Below are 25987 nucleotides of genomic sequence, written 5' to 3' on the forward strand. Positions count from 1 at the left end.
GCTGACCTTGTCCAGCCTGATGGGCCTGCTGGCAGTCTGATGAGTTGAACGTCCTGTCTGAGCCATGCTGCAGTCACAGCATCCCTGGCTGTCCTTCTGGGATGCTGTCGCAGTGTTTCCTCTCAGCAGCGTTGGTGCTGAGGCTCTCCAGCCAACTGCTCTTTGTCATGGCTGTCAGGCCAACAGTCTGACTGTGTTCTTGGCTGTAGCTGAAATTGAGTTGGCAAATGACAACCAGACGAGCGGCGACATCAACAAAAGCAGCAGCAGCAGCCGCTTCCTGACTGGGGAGTAGTTAAGTAAATGTTGGAGGGATTTGGGGAACAAAAATTAACCTCACAAGACAGTGAAGGTGAGGACGAGAGAGCGGACGTCCTCCAATCTGAGGGTCTTGCAAAATACTGAACCCCATGCCAGGTCGCAATGACATGGCCAAAAGAGTGTGAGTGTGTATCACTTTAAATATCTAGTTTGCACCTTGTATGGTAGCTTTGCCTCTGTATGAAATGCTGACTGCTGAAAAAGCTTTGAGCGGCTGTGAAGACTATATAAAAAAAGTCCATTTTAGTAATGCTAAACAGCTCAACACAATTTTTGGATGTCTGTTGGAAGCTTATTGTTCCAAATAACTCCCCTCTACAGATTTTTCTGCAGACAGTAGAGAGATGCTGTGCCAGAATATTTTTAAGTGCACTGAGGAGTCCACTATGATGACACTCCCTCTGTCCATAACGAGGCATGTCAAACTACTACTAGCAAGACGTGTCTTTATGTTCTTTTCCAGAGCAAGCAGTGGTAAGTTCTACTCCACAAATAATAATAATAATAAATTATATTTAAATAGCGCTTTTCATGAACTCAAAGATGCTTTACAGCATGAAAAAAAGTCAGTCAACAGGAAGTTGATTGAAAAGCGCCACAAAGAACATTTAATGTACTATCTGTCAGGAACAGCAAAGGGTTCAGGAGGTGGAGCGGTGGTCCCCCAACGGGAGGTTCAGTTCAACCCCCAGCTCATGTACTCGAAATGTTGAAGTTTCCTTGAATAAGATACTTGCCATCAAACTGCTCCTGATGGTCATCAGTGTTTGAGTGTGTGAATGTTTCCCTTCCTGAGCAGGTGCAACTTGTATGAACGTGTGTACGGGGGAATTCTGGAATGAAAAGTTATTTGAGTTGTCCATAAAAACTCGAAAAGGCCTATGCCTATATAAATTCAGTCGATTCACCATATACATTGTGCACACTAAAACGACATTGTTGGCACTAATTCACTAAAGACACTGCGGTAGACCTGGAGGTCCACTTATTAGAAGATTGGTTGTTTGTTCGGTCCTTGGCTGCTCGAGTCTGCAGGTCAAAGTGTCCTTGGGCAAGGTACCTAACCTGGATGGGCTAAACCCCCAATGCTGCCATTGGTTTAACTTTCTGTAAGTAAGAATGGGATTAGATGATATGGGTGGGAATCACCAGGGTCCCCACGATACGATACTTAAACCACAATACGATAGTATTGCGATATGATTTATTGCGATATGCTGCATTTCTGATTTCTTTCTCTGCTGACTCCATCTTTGTTTTGATTAACTTCCTACCAATCCACTGACTTTACCCATGACCTGACCGCACAAGAAAAAGCTCAGCACCATGTAGTGCTTAGTTCAATAACAGGCGGACCGCGGTCCCGGTCCGGACCCTGACGCCAACCTATATCGACCCGGGCCTATAATCAATACATTAATAAGGGATTTTCATTTTGGGGGGGCAATTCCATTTTAACCGACGCCAACAGGGGGAGAAAGAGACGAGTGAGCAATATACAGGGAGATAAACACAAGAAGAAGAGACAAGTTAGCGGGAGAGAGAGAGAGAGAAGGGTGACAGAAGAGTGAGTGGAGAGACGAGTTAGCGGGAGACGGAGAGAGAAGGCGGTGAGTGGAGCACCAATGAGCACCTTCACATGAGAATGGCCCTGACACCATTTCAGCCCCGATTTAAAATCCTGGCCGGAGAGGCTAGAGCTCAGTCCTCTCACTGAACTAAAGACAGTCAGTGAGGGAGTGGAATATAAGAGGGACAGAAAGACAAACCTTAAAACTGTTCCATTGTTATGATGTGTTCGGACTGATATGTTCTATAACTGTCTGAAACTGTTAAGATGTGAAACGGTTAAAGAGAAAGGGGAACTCAAGCTGCTGCTGCTGCTCTTTATTTAATCTTTCTAAAAGTAAGCTCTTTTAAGATGCACACATTTTCCAAAGATATTTAGTTTCTTTTCTCTATTTTATTTTAAATGCAGCGTGGAACATTAAAACATCTACAGTATTATACTGTATATCTGTATAGTTCAAGACACAACAAATATTGATGTTTTTGGATTGTACTTTGTTTGTTTGATGAGACAGTCAGTTGTTGATGACATGCAGACGTTGATATGTGGCACTGAGTGTTTGCAGAGATATCAAAAGTGTCAAAACAGCTAAGGACTTTACAACAGATTAAAATGACTCGATTGATTTATTCTGTGTGATTTCATTAATTTTCTAGCTGCTCTGGTTACATTTTACATGGTTGGAGTACCTGGTCAGCAGGAGGCACTGTGTGCATAAGGGATCAATAGCTGACGCCAGTCACTCGTAGAATGAGATGTCAGATGGTACGTGTAATGCAGAGCAACACAGACGCTGAGGACTGATATCCATGTGCTTCTGTTCCTACAGGTAAGATGCTCAGAAATCGTAACCGGAATGAAATATGAAAATATCATAACGTGTAAAAGCCTTAGACTGTGACTGTGACATGTAGTGATTTTGAACGTGACTTTGAATGGAGACGAGTGAGCCCATAGTAATGAATAGTAGTTCAATATGGCGGGCGATGATATTGAAAACGAGCTATGAAACTGTCTTCTAAAGTGAGAAATGTGCAACAGTAAACAAAACCACAAACAGGGATGATAGTTCGAGGCTAGCTCTTGCTAATGAATGATGTGAAAGGGTTTAAAAAGCTTTATTTGTGTGTGAATAAGCGAAGGCTAATGACACAAATGCTAACCTTAGCCAAGCCGGCGTGCATTTCGGAAGATATATTTAACATGGGTTTTCTGCTACGTTTCAAAATAAGAGTTTATATGGAAAAGTTGATTTCAGTACATGAACATGAGTGAGAGGTCAGACGGTACGAGTAATGCAGAGCAACACAGACTCTGAGGACTGATATCCATGTTTTTCTGTTACTGTTCCTACAGGAATAAAATTCAATGTGCTACACAAAGGATCGGCCACAGCGTCATTCTTAAAAGTGTAACAGATACAGCTACTAGGTCACAGCTAATCTACAGTTTATCACAGTCATTCATAACGTGAGTTAGACATTTTGATGGACCTTTGCTTGAGGAAATTTTCTCTAACTGGACCTTGTTGAATGTTAGTTGAATACCCCTGGTGGATTGAAAAAGCAATGGTTACGAAAAACTTTCATTTTGATTTGCAATATGAATAGTTTATATAATAAAGTATCGATACTTGGCGTCCGTGTATCGATACAATATCGGCACACAAACTATCACCATATCATGCTGTATCGATTATTTCCCCTACCCCTGATAGATGATCAGCAGTTTGAGTGGCAGCCCTTGGTGTGTGATTTTGTGTGTCTGAATGGTGTTAGAATGTGATGTAAAGCACTTTTAGAGGGCAAAGTACTAGAATGACGCTACGTAAATGCTAGTCCTTTTACCGTCTATAACTATTTTAAACATGTGAACAATCTGGTCATCAGACTCAAGACTTAGGACCAGCTGATAGTAATGTTTTAGTACTCGAGGCCGGTCTTGAGACCTCTTTTTGAAGGTGTTGGACTTGTCTCGGACTCGACTGCATTTGTACTGGGTCTTGTTTCGGTCTCAAACCTATAGGACTTGGAATGTTATGTCAAGACCACGGCTGTGGCTGGGGATGTGATTGGATGTAAAACGTTTCAAAAGCAACCAATCACGTGACTTCACTGGCTTTAAGCACTCATGAGACTCCCGAGGTATTACTCATGTATGGGACTGGTCTATAACGGCTGCTCTAGTGTGTTATATAGTCAATGGTCTGCAAAGGCTAAAATCTCGATTTTTATTAATGTCCACGTGGTGGATCTGTAAGTCTCAGAGCTGTGCCTGCTTCTCCACACAGCTGAAGCTGAATGTTTCATTGACAGCGTATGTTTCACAAACCCTCAAAGGGACGAGCAGCGCTTTGATTCTGATTTGTTTCAACAGCAGAGCTCTGCGTGCACCAATTCGGCTTCAGGAAATATTTGAAGTCTGCAGTCCATCTTTTTTTAAAAACCTTTTTCTCTTACAGTAATCCTGCTCTGAATTTAAAAGATGGCGTTGTGCTGGCTACAAAAAAACCCAATCAATCGCTTTGTTTTCTCTGTCTTCCTGTTCCTTCGTCTTTTCTTTCATCCTCTTCCCTTCTGAGATGTCCTTCCCCCTGTGATCTCAAAGGGTGATTGTGTCTCTAAAATCCAAACAGCACACATGAAAAATATAAAACAGACTGAAGTTGTAGCTCATGTTCCCTTTTCTGTGTTGTCTGTCTGTCTTCAGGACTTCCCTCTGCTGCGGCTGGATGACGTGGTGGATGATCAGTCCAACATCCTGGGCTTCTCCATGCTGAACAGCACTCATCCTTTCTACCTGGAGTTCATACGGAGCCTCAACCTTTCCTGGAGGGAAGGCTGCACCCTCAGCCCGTACCCCGGCCCCTCGGTGAGGGATTCAAACTAAAATTTCAATTCAAGATTCAAATATTGTCATATGCACAGCAGCTTCAGTGTACAGTAGTTATGGCAATGAAAACCTTCACTCCGAGGCTCCTTCCACAATGCAACATTAATATATAAAGCATAAAACAATAAAAAGTGTCCAAAAGAAACAGAATACAAAAAAAAACTACTGCAAGAGAATGTTCCAAGTTACCAATGTGCTGGTAAATGCGTGGTAAATTATACACACATATAAAGTCAAATTAAGATGAGCTTAACACAGAGTGTAGGAATCCGACTCTGAATAATAATATGATATACAGTATGTTGTAACAGGACTGGGTTGACAAAAGAGGAAAGTGGTAGCGCAGGAATCAAGACACAGGCAGTAGTTGAATCAAAAGGGCTTTAAGTTTACCCAACTCAAAAATCACCCTCCAAAAAACATAGGTTAACCGACTTACCAGCTTACAAAATTTGTTCTCAGACTGAGAGCCTCCTGCTCCCTCCGTGTGCCAACACAAACTGAACCTCTCTGGGTACTTCTCAATTCTCTTCTTTGTCATTTCCTCGCTCCTTTTTCCCCGGTCTCACTGGAAGTTGATTTGTGTGTGCCATCTTAAGAAGCGTCCCACGGCGCTTATTTGTGCCGGGGAGCGAGGATCAAGGTACCACCAGACCATCCTCCGGTGAAATCCTCAGTCACTCGCCCGCCCCTTACTGTGTATTTGTCACTGATGGGACGCTGCAGCGCATGCACTGATCTGATGCTTCTTAACCTGAGAGCAGTTTAACAGCTGAGTCAAGACATTAAACTCGAGGGAATCACACCTCAGTTTTGTGTGTTTTGTTTCAATTAATGCATCATATCTGAACACTAAAGTGGAAAAAATCTGTTTATTCATTTATTAGAATCATTTTTGATCTCCAATTCATTTTAATTATGAACACATTCAAATTCAAAGAGACAGATTTAATATCTGTCAGCAAGAACAGCTTTTCTGTTTTACATTTTTAAGAATGGCTTTTATCTTTTTTTGAAAATGAGTTCTTATTTCATTAAATGTATTTGGGTCTACAGAAATGATACAAATGTGAACTAACAGAGGCGTCAGGTGGGGGGGTGTTTGTGTGTGTGAATGAAACGGGGACAGAGCTGGCTGCTGTCAGACGATCCGGCTGTACCGGCATCATCACAAACGGACGTCACTTCACGTTACGCTCCGAGGAAAGGAACCCCCATGGCTCTTAAAACTAATTTCCTTGCTTCCTCTCTCTCTCCGCGTGGTTTCCTTGCGTCTTTCCTTGCATCCCTGGTGGGAGGGACTGATGCGCAAGGAAAACCTTAAGAACTTTAATCTTTTTTTAACGTGTTTGTGGTTAGATGCCTGAAGTAAGGTCTGTGGTTATCAAATTTTGAAGAGTTCTTAATGTTTTGTTCCACTCATAAAATAAGTCCATAAATACCCCACTGGGGAATGTCTGAAGCTCTATTCATGTGATTTGCTCTTTGCTCACTGTGAGGTTGGGCACAGAACCTTTCAGGGAAAACAGCTAGTCAGGTTTCCTTTCTATGTTACCTCATCTGCTATCTTGCGGCGCTAAATATAGCAGTTATCAGATTGTTTGCGTGTCAAAAGGTCAGAACTAACTAGTCTCAAGTTTAAACGATTAAAACTTTGACCATGTTGGAATGCTAACAAATGACTACTGAACGTCATGGCCCAGACAAGAGACTGGACTTTAGTTTAGCAGTGGTGATAAACAGCAATGAGGCCGGGATAACGTTTTTTATAGATTACCGTTAGCTTTAAACTTCTGGTGTTGAAATAAAATCACAAAGCAGTGTTAATATGTGGAGATTATCCTGCTGAACAAACCATGTTAAGTACCCTAAAGAGAGCTTATTTTCTGCAATATACTGAAATCCAATGGAAAAATCCCATTGGCTTTTCGTTGAGGGAGTCATTGTGATGCTATCATCCTGTTCCGCCTTCTAAATACTTCATCCCTGTCACGCTCCATTGAAATGCTTTTTATCCTTCCCTGGTTGTTTATCTCTCTGTATGTTAATCTTCCTCCGTAATGAAAGACCCATCAGAACAAATCAATCTTCTCTGAGCCATTTTTGTGTCTCGCAGCTCGGATATCATCATGCTGAGCCGAACGCTTTAATAAAGATAATGCTAATGACAATACTGTTTGTCTCAATCACTGCAGAGAACGTCCTCTGGGATTTATCACTCATGTTTAATCACTTCAGCTACTTGATAGGGTGCATAAGACCCATAAATATAGCTGTTTTCATTGTAAAGTGCTTTAGTATTATGATGATTAATAATTTCTTAATGATCATATAAAGACTCTTGTGAAGCACAGGAATCAAAAGGTGGTGGTAAAAGTGAGTCTAACGAGCATTAAATCCTGCAGTATGTAACATATTCCCAGTAAGGGTTTATAAAATGAAACCATTTAAGAGTCATTTGAGGGCTAGGAGTAGGATTTTTTAGTGGAGTTTCTTCCCAGGTGAGGCTCATGATAGGAAAGACTTATATTTAATCAACTATCGTTTTTGCTTTATTGAAAAAGAGGGAATTTATTATGTTTATAACAGCAACTACATGCACAGTTTTACCCTGATCCAAACAATACCGCCTAGAGCTTGGGGCTGGATATTTTTGAGCTGATGAGTTTTGAAGCAACAAACAATACCAAATAACATTCTAGGTTACAGAAAATGAGGTTCAATGATACCAGGCTATTAGGTAAATTGCCTTTAGAAATGCACATTATTAAATGTTGAGAGCAAAAAATTTTAATAACATACATTTTATTATGCTCTGGTGATGGGGCGGGGCTTATCTCCATTTAGATACTATGGTAGATGGCAACTACAACAAAACGAACATATTTGAGTTGTAATACACATTTGAAAATGGTGCCAAAATAACTTCATACTGAAACCAGTTTGTAAAAACCATGAATTGAGCTGCGAGCTCTTTGCACTAACAGCTAACGACTGGTGTTTTGGTTTTCTGATTCAATGTGACGGCAGGCTGAGATCTTCACTGCTGATTGGCTTACCCGAGGAACGCGTCACCCCAATTTGATGCTGGAGCTGAAAAAATGTAACTCTCCCAAAGACATGATATTACTCGGCGTCTCGTTACTTGACCTGAAATCGCGACGCTTCCAAAACTGTGCGTGAACCAGTGTAAACGCACTATTAGAACGTATAAGGAAAGATTTGACAAACACTCAACCACAATCTAAATCTGATCGACTGAGTCTGTACATCTTTCTTTTTCCAGGAAAACACCTCTCATTTTGCCCTTTTAAACTCGCCACTATTTTACTAGCAACCTTCAAACTATCTGTGGAAACATAACTCTCAGAGCGAGGCAATCTTATTTTTTATACTAAATATTATCTTGGCACATACTGTAGGACATGATCTGAAAATAATGGCCTGGCAGGTTTCATAGCACTGGTATGTTACTCTAAGCCAGTTCATATCTGAGTTAGAGACAACAGCTGCAGCAGCATACAGACAGATTGGTGAGAGCCAGCAATTGTCTTTCATCCATCCCAGCCTCCCCTCGTCTATCTCTCACTTTGTAAACTGTAATTAGTTATCCTCATCCAGCCCTGAAAGTATCGACTCGGAGAGAACTTCAATCACACTCGCTCATACATCCATCTTTTTTATCAGCCATCGACAGACGGAGCCGCGCTGCCTCCGTATGATTTGTCTGATTCTCTCAGAGTGTCAGAGTGACTGACAACCGAGCAAACCGAGCGGAGCGTCACACATCGATAGCAGCGCCTCACTTTTTCTCCATCCTGCTATCACTCCCCCACTGACACCTGTAGCAGCGTGGATAAACACAATTTCTTTCTACCGTGTTTTTATTTCTCTGAACAATATAACATCAGATGACAGTAAAGAATCAGCTGGAGGTCTGGAGCCTTTAACGCCTCCTTTAGCTTCTAGAGAAGTTGGAGACCAAATCAGAGGTTAAAGAGGGGTGAATGCTGGATTGAGAGGTATCATGCCAGTGTTGTGGTCAAGTCACCAATTCTCGAGTCCGAGTCGCTCTCAAGTCCCCACTCTTCGAGTCAGAGTCCAAGTCCGAGTCACCCAAGAAGAGTCCGAGCCGAGTCCGAGTCATCATGACCTGTGCTTGAGTCCAAGTCCGAGTCACCTAAGAAGAGTCCAAGTCAAGTCTGAATCCGAGTCATCATTACCTGAGCTCGGACTCAGAGTCACAAGTCCGAGTCATTATGTATAAATCTGAGTGGATATATTTGTTTAAATCTAGCTGTTGTATTGGTTCTTATCAATCAATATTTGTTATTGTCTACATTTGTTTTATTCTGTTTATTTAACTATTTTGGGCTGCAATTCTTGTATGAAAGGTGCTATACAGATATAAGGCTTATTATAATTATTATTATTATTAAGGTTGGGTCGAGTTCCAAGACTGCCTTCAAAGTGCTGCTTCACAAATAAAAATGCTCTACAATAAACACAATGACCCGCTGTCAGCATTTCAGGTACCCGCATGTAGGAGGAGAGAGAAAAGGGATGGACAGTAGTAGTTAGAAAACTAAACTCGACACTTCTCTTTCTGAGTCCATCGGTGCATTATTCGGAGTCGGATTCCTCATGCGCCAGACCGATTCGAGTCACGAGTCCAGGACTTGAGTATTCCAAGTCTGTATCATACAGACACAAATACATCTCCTATGGCACAATCATGTTGTTGTGTGTCTGCTGGATAAATACAACTTAAACTAGAAGAACTTTCTAGGTTAGCGTAGCTTAGCATAATGCTTTAGCAATGGCAAAAATGGTAGCTACTGCCGAAAGGGAAATACGGCACCTAGTTACTCAAAAGCAGTTTTGCTTAAATAGTTGCATATTATATTAGCTCCTACGCTGGTTGGCAACATATCAAAGAAACATCTTCACTTTTATTTAGGAAAATGTGCAAAGATTGCGGATGTAACGTGTGTATGTATGTGTTGGGCAGTGGTGGTGTAGTCCGTAGGGACTTGGCTTGGGACCGGAAGGTCACCAGTTCAAGTCCCTGAAAGACCAAGTGCAATGAGGTGTCCCTGAGCAAGGCTCCGTTCCCTACCCTGCTCCCTGGGTGCCGTACATATGGCAGCCCACTGCCCCAAACACTAGGATGGGTCAAATGCAGAATGTAGATTTCCCCTCTGTGGGACCAGTAAGGGTTCCTTTGTTGTCTAACAGGAAATCTGGCCACCTGTTTCCACCAGTTCAAGCTGATGTTGTGTCCACAAACTTGGAAGTGTGATTCCATCTTGAAGTTGAATGTATTGTGTTTTTTTTCTGTGTGTTCCAGTTGTCGTCAGCCCTGATGTTCGATGCGGTGCATGTGGTGGTGAGCGCTGTGCGGGAGCTGAACCGCAGTCAGGAGATCGGAGTGAAGCCGCTGAGCTGCACGTCTCCGCTCATCTGGCAGCACGGAACCAGCCTTATGAACTATCTACGCATGGTAAACTACAGACACACGCACACACACACACACACACACATACACATACACATACACATACACATACACACACACACACACACAATTCTGGTGAGAACAGATGGTGGTGGTGTGTTATATAGTTTGTTAATCCAGTCTATGCAGTTTATAAATCCTCCCTGGTTCAACTGGTCCAGTGTCAAATATTGGCAAGATGGTGATTCATCTCTGCGTCAGTTCATATCTGTATAGATGATCTCATCAATGCAAATCCTACAAAGATTCTTCAAAGTTAAGAGGATTTTAATGTCTTTGTAAATGATACATTGCGTTATTTGGTTCAGTGTGTGGTGTCTTTGTTTGGTTTGGGATAACTGTGAGCTAAGGGTGGGCGATATACCGGTATGATAGTAAAAACCGGTATTGTGCTGCGCCATGATATGAATTTTGAGATATCGTTGATACCGCGGTATTCATAAATTCATAAATTGGCGTTCATATTGGGTCGCATTGTCGAACATTCTTTGTCTTCTGAAGTATATTCAAACGGGCTTCGGAAGATTAAGCTAACAACAGATCTCCGCTGGATTAATGAATGCCTGGACGTGTTCCTAAACAGCCTGTCTGTTCCTAAAACAGCTGTGCACGAGAACTCTCGTAAATGCATATGCAGTGAATGATATTAGCCTACTGTAATTATGCCCATTATTTGATTTAAGTAATACAATACAACAGAAGGTAAGCAAGAAATAAAGGCCTGGTCCATATACAATCCTGCTCCAAATAAAGGCCAGTGCGATGTGCAGCCTAAGTAAATAAAAGCACTCGGCCACAATTTGAGGATTTACGGTGTAGACCTATTTTTATGAGCGGACGTTGCAAGCATTTTTTGCTGCGCGGAAGTAGTGCTAGCAATAGTGGATCCAAAACAAGAAGAAAAAGAAGAAGACAAAGACGAAGACGACGAAGAAGAAGAAGACATTGAAAATTAAAGATGAGTCAACAGGCAGAAAAGAATACCCAGGTGCAGGATGACAAATTGGTGAAAAAGAAAGGGGGCACCTCTGTGGTGTGGAACTGGTTCGGTTTTAAGATCTCCGACCTCGAACAAAAACATATCTTATGTAAATTGTGTCGCCGTGCTGTTTTAGCGAGAGGTGGAAACACCACCAATTTATTAAATCACCTTAAAACGATGCATGCACGAGAATATGCAGATTGCATCAAAATGCGAGAAGCAATCAGCCCAGGAGCTCGACCAAAAACAAGCCAGACTTCCACTCAATTGCTTCAGCAATCACTACAAACATCATTCGCTGCCGGTACTCGCTATGAGCGGACAAGCAAGAAATGGAGAGACATCACAGAGGCTATAACCCATCACATTGCGAAGGACATGGTACCCATCCAAACTGTGGAGAAAGTGGGTTTCAAAAAGTTACTTCAAACTCTGGACCCAAGGTACGAGATCCCGAGCCGCAAGTACTTCAGCCAGAAATGCCTGCCTCAACTGTACTTGGAATGTCGGGAGAGAGTTGACGGCGAAGTAAGCCAAGTCGATTTATGATGTTAAAATACATATTTTGCCTCAACTAATGTCATTTAACTAAGAAGGGCTATTCAAATGTGATTCAGGTTTTTCCCCCCTCATATATCGTGATATAATATCGATATCGTCTGGACAGTGAAAAATATCGTGATATGAATTTTACCTCATATCGCCCACCCCTACTGTGAGCAAGTGTTGGTACAGTGAGGACATTGAAAGTGTGGACGGTCTCTGCGATCCTTTTGAAAAACGAGGGTGAAAGAAATGTTAGATGACTGGGTGTCCATTTAATGCTGTTTGCACTAGTAGTTTTTAATCTATTGCAGTCTGGTCAATAAATATAAATGATAAATGTTTCCAGAAGTATCTTCTATTAATGTGATGATAGATTTTTCAGTTTGTGGATTTGATAGAGGAGCTAGAGGTTTGTCAGTTTGGAAGCACATTTTTTTATATATATAAACGACTGTTATATTCGGGATAATATATATGTAAGGGATAATGTGCAAGTCTGCTCAGCAGCCTGCACAAAGCTCAACGGAGACAGCAGCGTTGTTAAATAATACCCTGGCTTCAGCAGAGATCGAACTATTGAACGTGGCCACAACCGGGCCGCAACCGACTGTTGGAACTGCAAGTGGGGACACCCTGGACGGTCAGCTATCACCCCTCTACCCGTCCCGCGGCGGGCAACGACCCACTACTGTCAATGTGCCAAAGCGGTGTTGTGGTTGATATCTGGGTGCACAGTCTCTCTCTTTCCTAAGAGAAGCTGTATTATTTAACAACAATGCATCCTCTGTTAAGTTTTGTGCAAGCTGCTGAGCAGACATGATGGAACAAGCAAACAGACAGAAGGAAAATATGGTTTTTGCGGTTCTTCACAGTTTTGTTAAACGCCTTCCGTTTCAACTGAAATCATTCTCACACAACATACTGATCTCCCTCTCACACATGTGTATATGAGAGCATTTCATGTATATGTGAATTCATTTGGATTTTGTGTGTGTGTGTGTGTTTCATATATTTGTGTGAGAGCGTCTGATATGTGTTTATGAGAGATTTTTACATACAGTATCTCACAAAAGTGAGTACACCCCTCACATTTTAGTAAATATGTTATTATATCTTTTCATGGGACAACACTGAAGATATGACACTTTGATCCAATGTAAAGTAGTCAGTGTAGAGCTTGTATAACAGAGTACATTTTGTGAGCCCTCAAAATAACTCAACACACAGCCATTAATGTCTAAACCGCTCGCAAACAAAAGTGAGTACACCCCTAAGTGAAAAGGGCCAAATTATGCCCAGAGTGTCAATATTTTGTGTGGCCACCATTATTTTCCAGAACTGCCTTAACTCTCTTGGGCATAGAGTTCACTAGAGCTTCACAGGTTGCCACTAGAATCCTCTTCCACTCCTCCATGACGACATCACGGAGCTGGTGGATGTCAGAGACCTTGCGCTCTCCCTCCCGTTTGAGGATGCCCCACAGATGCTCAATGGGGTTTAGGTCTGGAGACATGCTTGGCCAGTCCATCCCCTTCACCCTCAGTTTCTTTAGCAAGGCAGTGGTCATCTTGGAGGAGTGTTTGGGGTCGTTATCATGTTGGAATACTGCCCTGCGGCCCAGTTTCTGAAGGGAGGGGATCATGCTCTGCTTCAGTATGTCACAGTACGTTGGTATTCATGGTTCCCTCACTGAACTGTAGCTCCCCACAGCCGGCAGCACTCATGCAGCCCCAAACCATGACACTCCCACCACCATGTTTGACTGTAGGCAAGACACACTTGTCTTCGTGCTCCTCACCTGCTCGTCGCCACACACGCTTGACACCATCTGAACTAAGTTTATCTTGGTCTCATCCGACCTGGTTCCAGTAATCCATGTCCTTAGTCTGCTTGTCTTCAGCAAACTGTTTGCAGGCTCTCTTTTGCATCATCTTTAGAAGAGGTTTCTTTCTGGGACGACCACCCTGTCGACCAATTTGATACAGTGTGCGGCGTATGGTCTTAGCACTGACAGACTGACCCCCAACCCCTTTAACCTCTGCAGCAACGCTGGCAGCAGTCATACGTCTATTTTCAAGAGACAACCTCTGGATATGAGGCTGAGCACGTGCACTCAACCTCTTTGGTGGACCATGACGAGGCCTATTCTGAGTGGAACCTGTCCTGTTAAACCGCTGTATGGTCTTGGCCACCGTGCTGCAGCTCAATTTCAGGGTGTTGGTAATCTTCTTATAGCCTAGGCCGTCTTTATGTAGAGCAACAGTTCTTTTTTTCAGATCCTCAGAGAGTTCTTTGCCATGAGGTGCCATGTTGAACTTCCAGTGAGCAGTATGAGAGAGTGTGAGAGTGGTAACACCAAATTTAACCAACCTGCTTCCCATTCACACCTGAGACCTTGTAACACTAACGAGTCACATGACACCGGGGAGGGAAAATGGCTAATTGGGCACAATTTGGCCATTTTCACTTAGGGGTGTACTCCCTTTTGTTGCCAGCGGTTTAGACATTAATGGCTGTGTGTGAGTTATTTTGAGAGCACAGCACATTTACACTGTTATACAAGCTGTACACTGACTACTTCACTTTGGATCAACGTTTCATATCTTCAGTGTTGTCGCATGAAAAGATATAATAAAATATTTACTAAAATGTGAGGGGTGTACTCACTTTATTGAGATACTGTATGTTTGTAAATGATTTTGGTCTCAGTTGTGTGTGTGAGTGTTTCACATGTGAACGGTATTTCTGAATAATGTCCCTAACAGCCCCTCATAGCTATCAACGTTAGTGCGTCAAAGCTCGCAATCTGGAAACCCAATCGAGAACTAGTTACATTACCAAGTTTGCTCATGTAATTGCGGATGTTAAACATGAATATCATGACTGTGCAATGGGAAAGAAAGCAAAGAAATCTACAAGCTACATGTACTCACTGACCGGAGACCACTGGACAGGACCATCTCTACCTCGCTGTTACGGCAGGAACCGCACTAGTTCTGCAGGGGTGAGGCAGACAGAGGAAAGACATTTAGCTGAACCCTGCTCCAGTTTCCTGTTTCCACTCTAGGAGCAGAGCTGCAGAGAGAGTAGTCAAAGTCAACTTTGTCAATCTTTCAGTGTGTGTGTACAGACAGAGTGATCGATATACTGTTATCCACAATCCCAAAGTACAAAAAAGTTAAAAGAAACAAAAATACAAATATAAAACATGTATATACATACACCCAAACGTATATATATATATATATACACACAGTAAATATATATATATATATATATAAAAAATAAATATATATACACACATGAAAAGGTGTAAATAAAAGAGCTAATATATACAAAATTGCACAAAATAACAGTTACTTCAAAAGTTTTCGGTCGGATATATTAAAGAAAATGTACATAGTGTGTGTGTGTGTGTGTGTGTGTCCAGTTCCAGGTGGGGGAGAGGTAGGAGAGTTTAAAAGATCCTGTGTAGCTCCCATTACACGGAGAGCATCACAGCGGCTCTCTGACAGTAGCTTGGTGCTTTAGCTAAGAGTCAGAAACATGTCGGACTTAATGGCAATCATTCAGAAATCACGTTATAATGAAGTTAAAAACTCTCTCTCACCAGTCTGCATTTCTATAAACCTACACAATATTTTATATTGTCTATATTTGATATAATATGTTTTTTTAACACTGCTGGTTCTGTAGCAAAATAATTTCCAAAATTGGGATCAATAGGGTATATATCTATTTATGTATCATTTTATCTCCCCCTAGAATTAGAAAAGTTGAACTGGTGTTTTAAACTTGTGATTAATCACGGTGAATCACACTTCATTGTGATGATTTTTTAAATCTTTGATTCCAATAATATTAATGCTTCCTTTAGGTAATGTCATTCAGAAACAGCCCTTAAACTTTCACTGTTTGCAGACCAGTTATTTCATCAAGCTTATTAATCAGAGGAAACCCATCAGTTATGGCCTGCCTTCTTTCCTCTGGCATCGTCCCTCTCTCCATCCCTCTTTCTCTTCCATTTCCATATTTATTTAATGTATTCTCTCCCTTCTCTCCCCCTGTTTCTTTCTGGCTGCCACTTCTGGCTCCTTCCATTCACTGAGGAGGTCTCCCCCCTCCCTCCCTCCCTCCCTCGTATTGTTTTTGTTGCTCTCATTGCATCACTTCATCATCTCTGCACTGGTTTTGGCAGCAACCACAGACCTCTCTCCCTCCTCCTCTCTCTCTCGGACTCCCTCGACACACACTTTTTGGGATGTGATTCATCTTGAGTCATGCGCACACACACACACACCATCGATGGTCTGATGAAATATCTCTGTCTGCTCTTTTCTTTAATAAAATCTTATTTTTCTCTTTGGATCTTTTTCTCTTTGCTTACATATCCTTTCGAAATTAACAATCATCCCGTTGTATTTGTCACCTCAACATGTAGCTGGTTTAACACTTCAGATTTAGCTGCTACACGCATGTTGCTACAGTCGATCAGGCTCTCGGGTTCTCTGATGTTCCGGCAACCTGTCGCAGCTCACGGTTTATTCAAACATCCTGGAAAATAGTTGAGGATGGTTCAAGCCTCAGGACCCACTTTTTCCTTCTTCAATAAATCACAACCCAAAGTTTTGAACCACTGCAGTAATATATACATATATTATATATATATATATATATGCAAGGCAGAATCCCCACAGAAACTAAAGTATGCTTTTTAAAAAGTTTAAACTGGTGATGGTCATCACGTTTTCTAGAATCAGAATTGAACTTCATGAAATAAAAAAGGCACATGTTTTTTGTATTAAATAAAGAGACAGACTTTGATAAGAAAATAAATACATGTATTATTACCCGGCATATTAAATAATATTTAATGCCATTTATCTTATGTTACTTTGTTCTGACAGCTGAAGCTGCTGCTCCTCACAGAGAGAGGAAAGAGGAGAGCGGCTGTGTGAATTACTTTAGATTGTGGATAAGGTTAGATAGCCCCCATTGTTCTGTGGGTCAAAATGAAAGACAGCCTACACATTTTTTGGTTATTATAAAAAAACGGTAAATGACATGGATGTATAAAGAGTAGTTATACTGCAAAGTTATTCTCCGTGGGGACTTGCAACAACATGCCGTAATCTTGATTCTGATTGGCCAGAAGACTCGAGAAGCATCACTAAAGATGTTTTATTGAGAAGATGATCCCTACGTGACAGCAGTTTTCAAAACCGTTTCTGTTCCCCAACATTTCCAGTCAAAGGCTACTGCACGCGCAGCATTAGAAATTCTTTTTTTTCACTTGCATATCTGCGACCCACTCAAAATGAGAACCACTGTTCTAGAAGCTTGGTGATGTAATGTCTTACTCAGCGAATACTTGGCTTCTATATATATATTTATTTTTATTTGCATTTTAATAATCCATCCATCCATCCATCCTCATGTTCCTTATAAATTCATTATAGTGTTCTATACTTTACCCATTTTTCCCATCTTCCCTCAAGGACATGCATCTGCTTTCTAATTCTTGTAGCTGTTTTCTCCATTCTATAGATTTCATTTACTAGATTCTTCCATTGTGAGTTAGTTAAGTTATTATCTTTAGGCAATTCCTTGTAATTTGTTTAATGATCGCTGTTCTTATAGTAATAGGGTTAATCGGTTCTTGTTTAGAGAAATGCCAAAGATATTGGACATTCGTCTTAAAGCTGTTTCCCAGAAGTCACCCAAAACATTACCGGCCCAAAATATGAGCATGTTGGTTTAGCTGCTGTATTACCGCAAATGTACTCTAGCTAGAACGGCACGTACAGTAGAGTAATACTACGTTGCAAATGATTTAGAAAGCAGGCATCCTACAGCACAAGGTAACAGTTTATTCAAGAGATGTCTTTCACAAAGGAGTTGTTTATCCAACACAGCTAATAAGCTATAGGTTAAATTCCTTTTTCGTTTGTTGACACGTTGGCTCTGTTCTTTCGAGACTATAAGGTCTGTCAACATGGTTTGCTGTTGGTAAATGGTAAAGTTACTTTCGGCATCACGAGTCTTAACCTTGAAATCAAATAAACTAGATGCAGCAATTTTATTTTACCAAATGAACTTCTCCTTAATGAAGGGCAATTTTCGAGTTTTGTGTTTGTCATGTCAATCAGTGCAGAGTGTCCTGGTCATTTACAATTCTGTGTTTTTTGTTTTATTTTAAAGGGGGGTTTAGTAAAGGCAGGATTAGTACCTCCAGGGGCCCCTAGGCAATGAGAGCTCATGGGCCCCCCAACACAGAAATGCATGCACACGTACACTGTAACTCCACGTAATAAGTCTGCAGTATTGAAGAATTGTGGGATTTTTACAGTAATTGCTGCACACAGCTGCTCTATGGAATAAAAAGCTCCTTCAGTGATCACTTCATTAATCCCTCCAGCTGAACCAGGGGCGTTTCTAAATAAAATAAATAAAGTATAGCATAGATAGTGTAGTGAGACCCTATCAGAGACAGTTTAGAAAGAATATTTGACCTTATTTATGGCGGTGAAGAGTGAGTTTTATTTACAATGTTTTACGATTAGTGAGGTTGTTCAGACAAAATAGTTAAAAATAAATATATAAATATGGCCTTATGGTAGATCCGGCCCAGGGGCTTTCACATCATACTTGTACAGCTGCTTGCCAAGTATTCATTATATTTTGTGATTGATATATTACCTTTGTGTTATCAATGTCTCTGTTTAGTGAAAACAAATGTATCCTTAACCAGGGCCTAGAGACCTCACCACACCGTCATTTCATTGAATGTTGCAGATGGATCTATTCATTTTAAAGCATTTGACAGAAATACATTTTTGGAATAGCTTTTGTAGCTAACAGCAAACAACACTTTATCCATTTGTCTCATCAGGTGGAGTACGATGGTCTGACGGGTCACATAGAGTTCAACAGCAAAGGCCAGAGGACCAATTACACCCTGAAGATCCTGGAGAAGCACCCCACGGGACATAAAGAGGTCAGAGGTCAAACGGGGTCAAGTGGGAGACAGACAGGGCAAAGGTTAGCTTAACATACTGCGGCATCTGACACTTCACTGTCTGAAAATTGGGATCTCCTCCCACTTTGCACGTTTTTATTAGTTTGAATGCGCACTTCATGTGATTTTAAGAAGCAGGAACAGCACAAGAACATGTTTTTCTGGAAATGATGTGTGAGAGAATCAATAGCCTCCTCCTCAATGGTCAGTTGCAGAGCTCCTGCTGGTCGGCATGTTTTGGCCACTGGCCACGGCGTCACAGTAAGCATTTTCCTCGTTCATCCATCATTGGAATCAATACAGCAGTCTGTCCCTGTGGCTCCGTGTTGCTGAGTGACCTGAGACGAACAGTGATAGGTCAGAGATCAATTCAGTTCACCTCAGGGTCAAATGGGCTCAAAGGCCGAGTGAAGTGTGCTGTCAACAGCGATGCAGTGCTGGAGATCCCCTCATGACTTGCTGCTAACTAAGTAACTATCTAAAATTCACCATTTAAATTGTATAATCCGTACATCCTTCAGATAGGAAGGGAAATAAATGAGCATACAAACATAGAACTCGTACAGATAAAGGCTGTCCCCCTCATATCTTTTCCAGTCTAAATTTGACCGATTTACTACTTTCTATATCATAAATATTGTGTTTTACATCTGATTGTCTCAAAGCCTTATGAGGTTTAGTCAACTTTGTAACAGTGTTTTGGTCAAAAATGGCTGCCATAGATAATGAATGGGTAACCCTAGATTATGTCCATCAGCAGATAGAACCCATCCAAATCTATAACAATGTCTATTCTTTGTAAACCAGCAGTCTGAGACATTGTTTACATTACATGTCACTTATTATAGACTTATCGACTTTTATCCAAAGCGACTTCCATACAGTGGGCAACCCCCACAGGAGCAGTTTGGGATGAGTGCGCTATCCCACTGCCCCACAGCCTCCCTGTTCACAGGTTAAAAGGGGTTTGAATAAAATGTGGTGGTGATTAATGGTTTTTGAGTTAACGTGAGAGCAGTTAAAAGACATACCTGCAAACTCAGAAGGGCTGAAAAAGGTGACAAACTAAAGCGTTGTAGGGGGGTCTGGGGGCATCCCCCCCCAGCCAAATTTAGCTATTTTAACATGTAAATTAAGCATTCTGGTGTACTCCCATAAGAAAATAAAGGGAAAAGACAACATTTTCTTATGGTAACAATGGCACCTTTATTGACCCATAAACTGGTGAAAAGCATTCAGGACAGGTCAACAGTAAATCCCATTGGCCAAATTTGGCAACATATCAACATAATATTATTTTCATCTTTTCCTCCTTTTGGCCTGGACAAGCCTTTCAAGGGTCCGTTTTCGCTGCTTGGCAATGTGCCTCTTTCGGGCCACACTATCGTTCTCCACCACCTCTGCCCTATTACTAGCAGCACTGGTAGATGGCTGGCAGCCAAACTCAACCCTCCTTTCTCTGATTACAAGCTGATTGTCCTGTCGTTGGGCTTTGTCCCTAGTTCCAGCTGCACTAATGTTAGAACACAACCTCCTATCTACCTCCCCAAACTTCAAATCATCCCTTCTGAACATTTCCACCCCAGTCTGGTTCCTGGTCTGCAAAGTGTATTTAACAGTCTGCACAGCACTGAGGGTGGAGATCTTCATTGACGTTGATCGTTGATCAATGATGGTCCCCATGACACTGAAGGAAGACTCAACCAGGGCACCATGGAAAATTGAGAGGGCAGCCTTGACTGCCTGACACAGTGCAGGGTACTTCCCTGTATTGAAGACAACGGCCCACCACTTGACAACATCCTCTCCATGCTGAAAACTGGGAAGCGCCTGGTCAACATTGAAACGCAGAATTTCTTGGTCTGTGTCAGCATCTGGTGGCAGCAGGTGACCCATCATATGTATGAGCTTCCTCAAATATATTCTCTTCATAGCTCTGACCAAAACGACCTGTACTCTCGCTTTGTACACGTTGCCTAGCAACGCCGCGCATGCGCATTATATCCTGCTCCGCTCCGAGTTATAGTAGTAGGCTATTCATGGGAAACGCATGAACAGCACGTTAAGATCTCGGCCAAGTCGTAATTAAAAGCAGTTCTTCATTATTTAAGTTAAGCGGCGGTAACGCCAGTGTTAAACAAGGTGTTAAACACGCAAATGCCGGTTGGTGTGCGTACGGTACTGAGTGTTTATCGGTCCACGGCCGTAATGATTGTGTCGCATTGGTCCGTAATGCGCACGTTCTGTTGTTCCCATTGGCATAGAGCTATTGAACATTAATTTGAACAAAGGATACGGATAACATATAGCCCACGGCAGTTTTGTCATTGTATGTATAGCCTATATTTGTATTACGCTATCATCATTCAACATGTAGAATGAACGTGTAATCTATAGAGTCGATTTACATAGATAATCCACAACCATGAACCTAATCTGGATCTTAAACCTGCCAATAGCCAACAATTGTTACTACATATAAAATATGTTTTCGTTTTTAGATTGCGTGTTTCAAAGGCATCTGCGTCTTGTGTACATAACACAGCGCAATATGAATAATGTCATTTCCAACAGTGAAGCGTTATATGTGCTTACGAACACTGTAAACAAACTCTACACACGGTCGCCAGCGTTTGTAGAGTTTGTTCGTAACTCGAACTTTTCGTAGCTACTAAAAAGTTGATGAATGCGAAACCGAAATAATTGATCCGAACGGATCACGGATCAAAGATGGTCCGTTGCACCACTACTAGCTACTCACTAAACCACACACGGATGTGTATTTGTTCATTACGTGTTCGTTTTCATCCCTCTCATATCTGACCACAATGACATAGCCGCCAGTAATATCAGGTAACAGGACGGATGCTGTGGAGATCAGCCTTCACAAACGCATTCTTTTCGCATTGAACGAGGTGACGTAGAACGGGTCTAGCTAGGCTAACTTTAACACAATTCACTGAGGTTAGCTAGCAGCCTAACAAGCTGATCAGCTTAAGCATGTTAATACACTTTATTTGGCTAAAATAATTTTACTTCAGCAACGTTAAAATGATACAGCATACAATGTTTTTGCCAGATTAGCTGCAACTAGACCTACCTCAAAACTTGTATCTGTAACGTATCCCAAAAATTGTCCAGAAGAACCACTCGCTGACGACTGAGCACTCCACTCCAAGAGGGACCGATGGGTAAAAAAGCGCGCGCTGTGGTTTATCTTGCTTATGATTGGTCGGTGGTCGTGGAACGCGAGTCATTTGAACAAAGATTTTATTTATTGTGAAGATAGCAAACTTGTTTCTTGCTCATTATACAGTCGGTTATACAGTCTGTGGTTCGTCAGTCAGTCGTCCAGTTGTCGGTCAGCCCCCCCCCTAAAAAAAAAAACTCTTGGGATCTACACGATTCACGTCAATGACATATTTTGAGTTGAGAACGACGAATTTCGCCGAAAGGTGACTAGTTTGCAGGTATGAAAGAGACCAGTCAAAACACCAAAGTAATGGGGGGAGAAATGAATACGACGGGAGGGTGAAGAATGTTTAGGAACAGTGTTCACAAACAGGAAAAACAATGAAAGCATTTGGTGATCAGAGGAACTATTGAATTGAAAAATTGATTTTGAGTGTTAAACTTGGAAGCCATAATAAGCCGATGTTAAGTGTGGACATGATTTATGAAGAGTATGAGTCGAGGCTCCAACCAACAGTTGAGTTTTTACATCACAATAGGTGGTGGGAAGGAGCCAACCCCCCTGGAGCACATATTCCTCACAGTCAATAAGTACACAAACAAGCAAGAAGCTGATAGGGTTAGTGTAAGGTCAGCAGATGTACTATTTATTACCTTATTTAACATGCTGAAAGGCCGGGAGTGGACGGATCCTCCCCCATTGATTTCACCATCGATTCTGCAGACCAAATTATTCTGCTTCCTCTCTCCATCGTCTCCCGCTCTCATAACACACCTTTATCAATCCTTTCTCTCCACTTTCGCTCTGAAGTTTTATTTATTTGTTTCCTCCTGGTTCTCTTCGTCATTCACCTCCATCCAGAGGTGAGGAGTACTCAGATCTGGTACTTGAGTAAAAGTAGAAGTACTCAGATCTGGTACTTGAGTAAAAGTAGAAGTACTCAGATCTGGCACTTGAGTAAGTACTCAGATCTGGCACTTGAGAAAGTAGAACTCAGATCTTATACTTGAGTAAAAGTAGAAGTACTCAGATCTGGTACTTGAGTAAAAGTTGAAGTACTCAGATCTGGTACTTGAGTAAAAGTACACAGATCTTGTATTTGAGTAAAAGTAGAAGTACTCAGTTCTTCAGAATCAGAATACCTTGTATCGACCCACAGAGGGGACATTTGCATTATTACAGCAGAAAGAGCCAAAGACAGCTTAATGTTACACCAAGATACTAAACAAATATATATACAACAATCACACAATTACAAAATACACAAAAATAGAAGTATAGCAGCCAGATATGTATTGCATAGTTATTAACACAACAAGGGGTGTTATAGTCAGTGTTGTAATATATGAGGGGTCTACCGGGGGCCATGCTAGTTATAGAGTCTGACCACTGCAGGAAGGAAGGACAGGTAGCTGTTGAGGTCCTTGAGATGTGGGGTCTTTGGCACGGGTACCACACAGGATGTCTTCCACAGCAGTGGTACCCTCCCGTGCTTCAGGCTCAGATTGAACATAAACTCCACAATCCCACACAGCTGGTCTGCACAGGATTTCAGGAGCCTCGAGCTGATGCCATTGGGACCCGCTGCCTTTTGTGCCTTACACCTCTGCAGCTCCCTCCTCACTTGGTTGGTTGTGAGGGACAAGGTGCCGTCAGCGGGTGGGGGTTTGCGGGGGGGAGAAGAAACGGGCTGGTGTGAAGAATGTCTGTGAGCTGATGGTCGGGGCTGGGTGGAGGTGTAAGAGGTGACAGGGCCATTTGCAGGCAGTGGGGACAATGGGGGTTGCAGCAGGGGGCAATGGGTTGGGGGAGGGGCGCCTGACTGATCAAATCTATTGAAGAAAATGTTCAGGTCCTTTGCCCACTGATGGTCCCCCCGGACCTGGAATCTGGCCCTTTGTAGCCAGAGATAGTTTTTAGGCCTCTCTAGACTCCGCTGATGTTCCTCTGCTGCAGCTGTTCCTCCATCCTCTTCATGTAGCTGTTTTTCCACTCTCTGATCTTCCACTTCCACAAAGGCCCTCTTTTAGTCCTTCAGGAGAGCCTTTATCTCAGGACTAATCCAGGGTTTGTTGTTTGGAAAATACCGTACAGTCCTGGTGGGTACGACGTTTTCCTCACAGTAGTGGATGTAATCCGTTATGTAGTCAGTCAGGCTGTTAATATCCTTCTCGTGAGAGTCAGTGAGCACATCCAAGGCAGTAGTGTCAAAACAGTCTCTAAGGGCCTCTTCAGACCACCTCTTCCTGCTGCGTGTGGGCACCGGCTGTCTGTAGACCAGAGGTTGATACACGGGCAGGAGTTGGACCAGGTTGTGGTCAGATCTGCCCAGGGGAAGAAGGGGTGATGAGCTGTACGCCTCCTTGGTGTTGGCGTACAGTAAGTCCAATGGGACGTTCACTGCACGAGGAAACCCCAGACACCGTGATGAACAGAGAAAGCCAAAGCAGTGCAAAAATGATGGGCTTGGCGTCCATTGTGCAACCTATAAGTTAAAGTAGAGCTAGATACAATAAATAGAGCAAAAAAGTACTAAAGGAAACTACTCAGTGGTGAGTAGGAGCTGCTGTAACAGGCTACCACTCTGTGCTGCGCGGGAAGAGTATCTTGTACTTGAGTAAAAGTAGAAGTACTCAGATCTTGTACTTGAGTAAAAGTACTCAGATCTTGTACTTGAGTAAAAGTAGAAGTACTCAGATCTTGTACTTGAGTAAAAGTAGAAGTACTCAGATCTTGTACTTGAGTAAAAGTAGAAGTACTCAGATCTTGTACTTGAGTAAAGTAGAAGTACCAGAGTGTAGGAATACTCTGTCACAGTAAAAGTATTCTAAATGTTCCTCCAGTAAAAGTAGAAAGTACTCTCATCTAAATGTACTTAAAGTAGCGACAGTAAAAGTAGTCATTGTTTGATTGGTCCATTTCAGAATAATATCTCTGATATGTTTTATAATGATTGATCATTCAAGTGTTCTCAGAGCTGGTAAAGGTGCAGCTAGTTTGAATGGCTTTGTATACTGCAGGGTAGCTGCTGGATTTACTCCGGGTGAACTAAAGTCTGATTTAAGGGTTGATTATACACTGCCCGGCCAAAAAGGAGGTCACCACCTGGATTTAACTAAGCAAATAGGTAAGAACCTCCTATTGGATAATTACTGCATGGGTGATTATGTTTCAGCAGGCAACAAGTTATTGAACCCTAACTGATGCAGTGAGTAGTTTCTCATTTGTTAAACAGTCATGTTGAAAGACATATCCTGTGGTCGTGGAAAAGATGTTAATCTGTTTCAGAAGGGTCAAATTATTGTCATGCATCAAGCAGAGAAAACATCATAGGAGATTGCTGAAACTACTAAAACCGGGTTAAGAGCTGTCCAACACATTATTAAAAACTGGAAGGACAGTGGGGAAACATCATCTTCCAGGAAGGAATGTGGTCGGAAAAAAATCTTGAATGATCGTGATCGGCGATCACTTAAACGTTTGGTGAAATCAAATAGTAGAGAAACAACAGTAGAACTCACGACTATGTTTAGTAGTGAAAGTAAGAGCATTTCTACACACACAATGCGAAGGGAACTCAAGGGATTGGGACTAAACAGCTGTGTAGCCGTAAGAAAACCACTTGTCAGTGAGGCTTATCAGAAAAAACTGATTCAATTTGCTACGGAGCGTAAAGATTGGACTCTGGAGCAATGCTAGAAGGTCATGTGTTCTGATGAGTCCAGATTTACCCTGTTCCAGAGTGATGGGCGCATCAGGGTAAGAAGAGAGGCGGCTGAAGTGATGCACCCATCATGCCTAGTGCCTACTCTACAAGTCTGTGGGGGCAGTGCTATGATCTGGTATTGCTGCAGTTGGTCTGGTCTAGGTTCAGCAACGTCCCCAAAGAATGAGGTCAGCTGACTACCTGAATACACTGAAGGACCAGGTTATTCCATCAATGGATC

General features: G+C 42.0%; 1 protein-coding gene across 1 annotated transcript in view; it reads left to right on the top strand.

The window, feature by feature from the left end:
- Positions 1 to 25987, top strand: part of LOC134874670 (glutamate receptor ionotropic, kainate 5-like) — a 290705-nt gene that overhangs the window by 212165 nt on the left and 52553 nt on the right. The window contains exons 8-10 of the mRNA XM_063898761.1: positions 4601 to 4762; positions 10134 to 10286; positions 18722 to 18826. Of these exons, the coding sequence (XP_063754831.1) occupies positions 4601 to 4762; positions 10134 to 10286; positions 18722 to 18826 (420 nt within the window). The remainder of the gene's footprint in view (positions 1 to 4600; positions 4763 to 10133; positions 10287 to 18721; positions 18827 to 25987) is intronic.

This window comes from Eleginops maclovinus, chromosome 13 (assembly GCF_036324505.1).
Source record: "Eleginops maclovinus isolate JMC-PN-2008 ecotype Puerto Natales chromosome 13, JC_Emac_rtc_rv5, whole genome shotgun sequence".
Classification (NCBI taxonomy): Eukaryota; Metazoa; Chordata; class Actinopteri; order Perciformes; family Eleginopidae; genus Eleginops; species Eleginops maclovinus.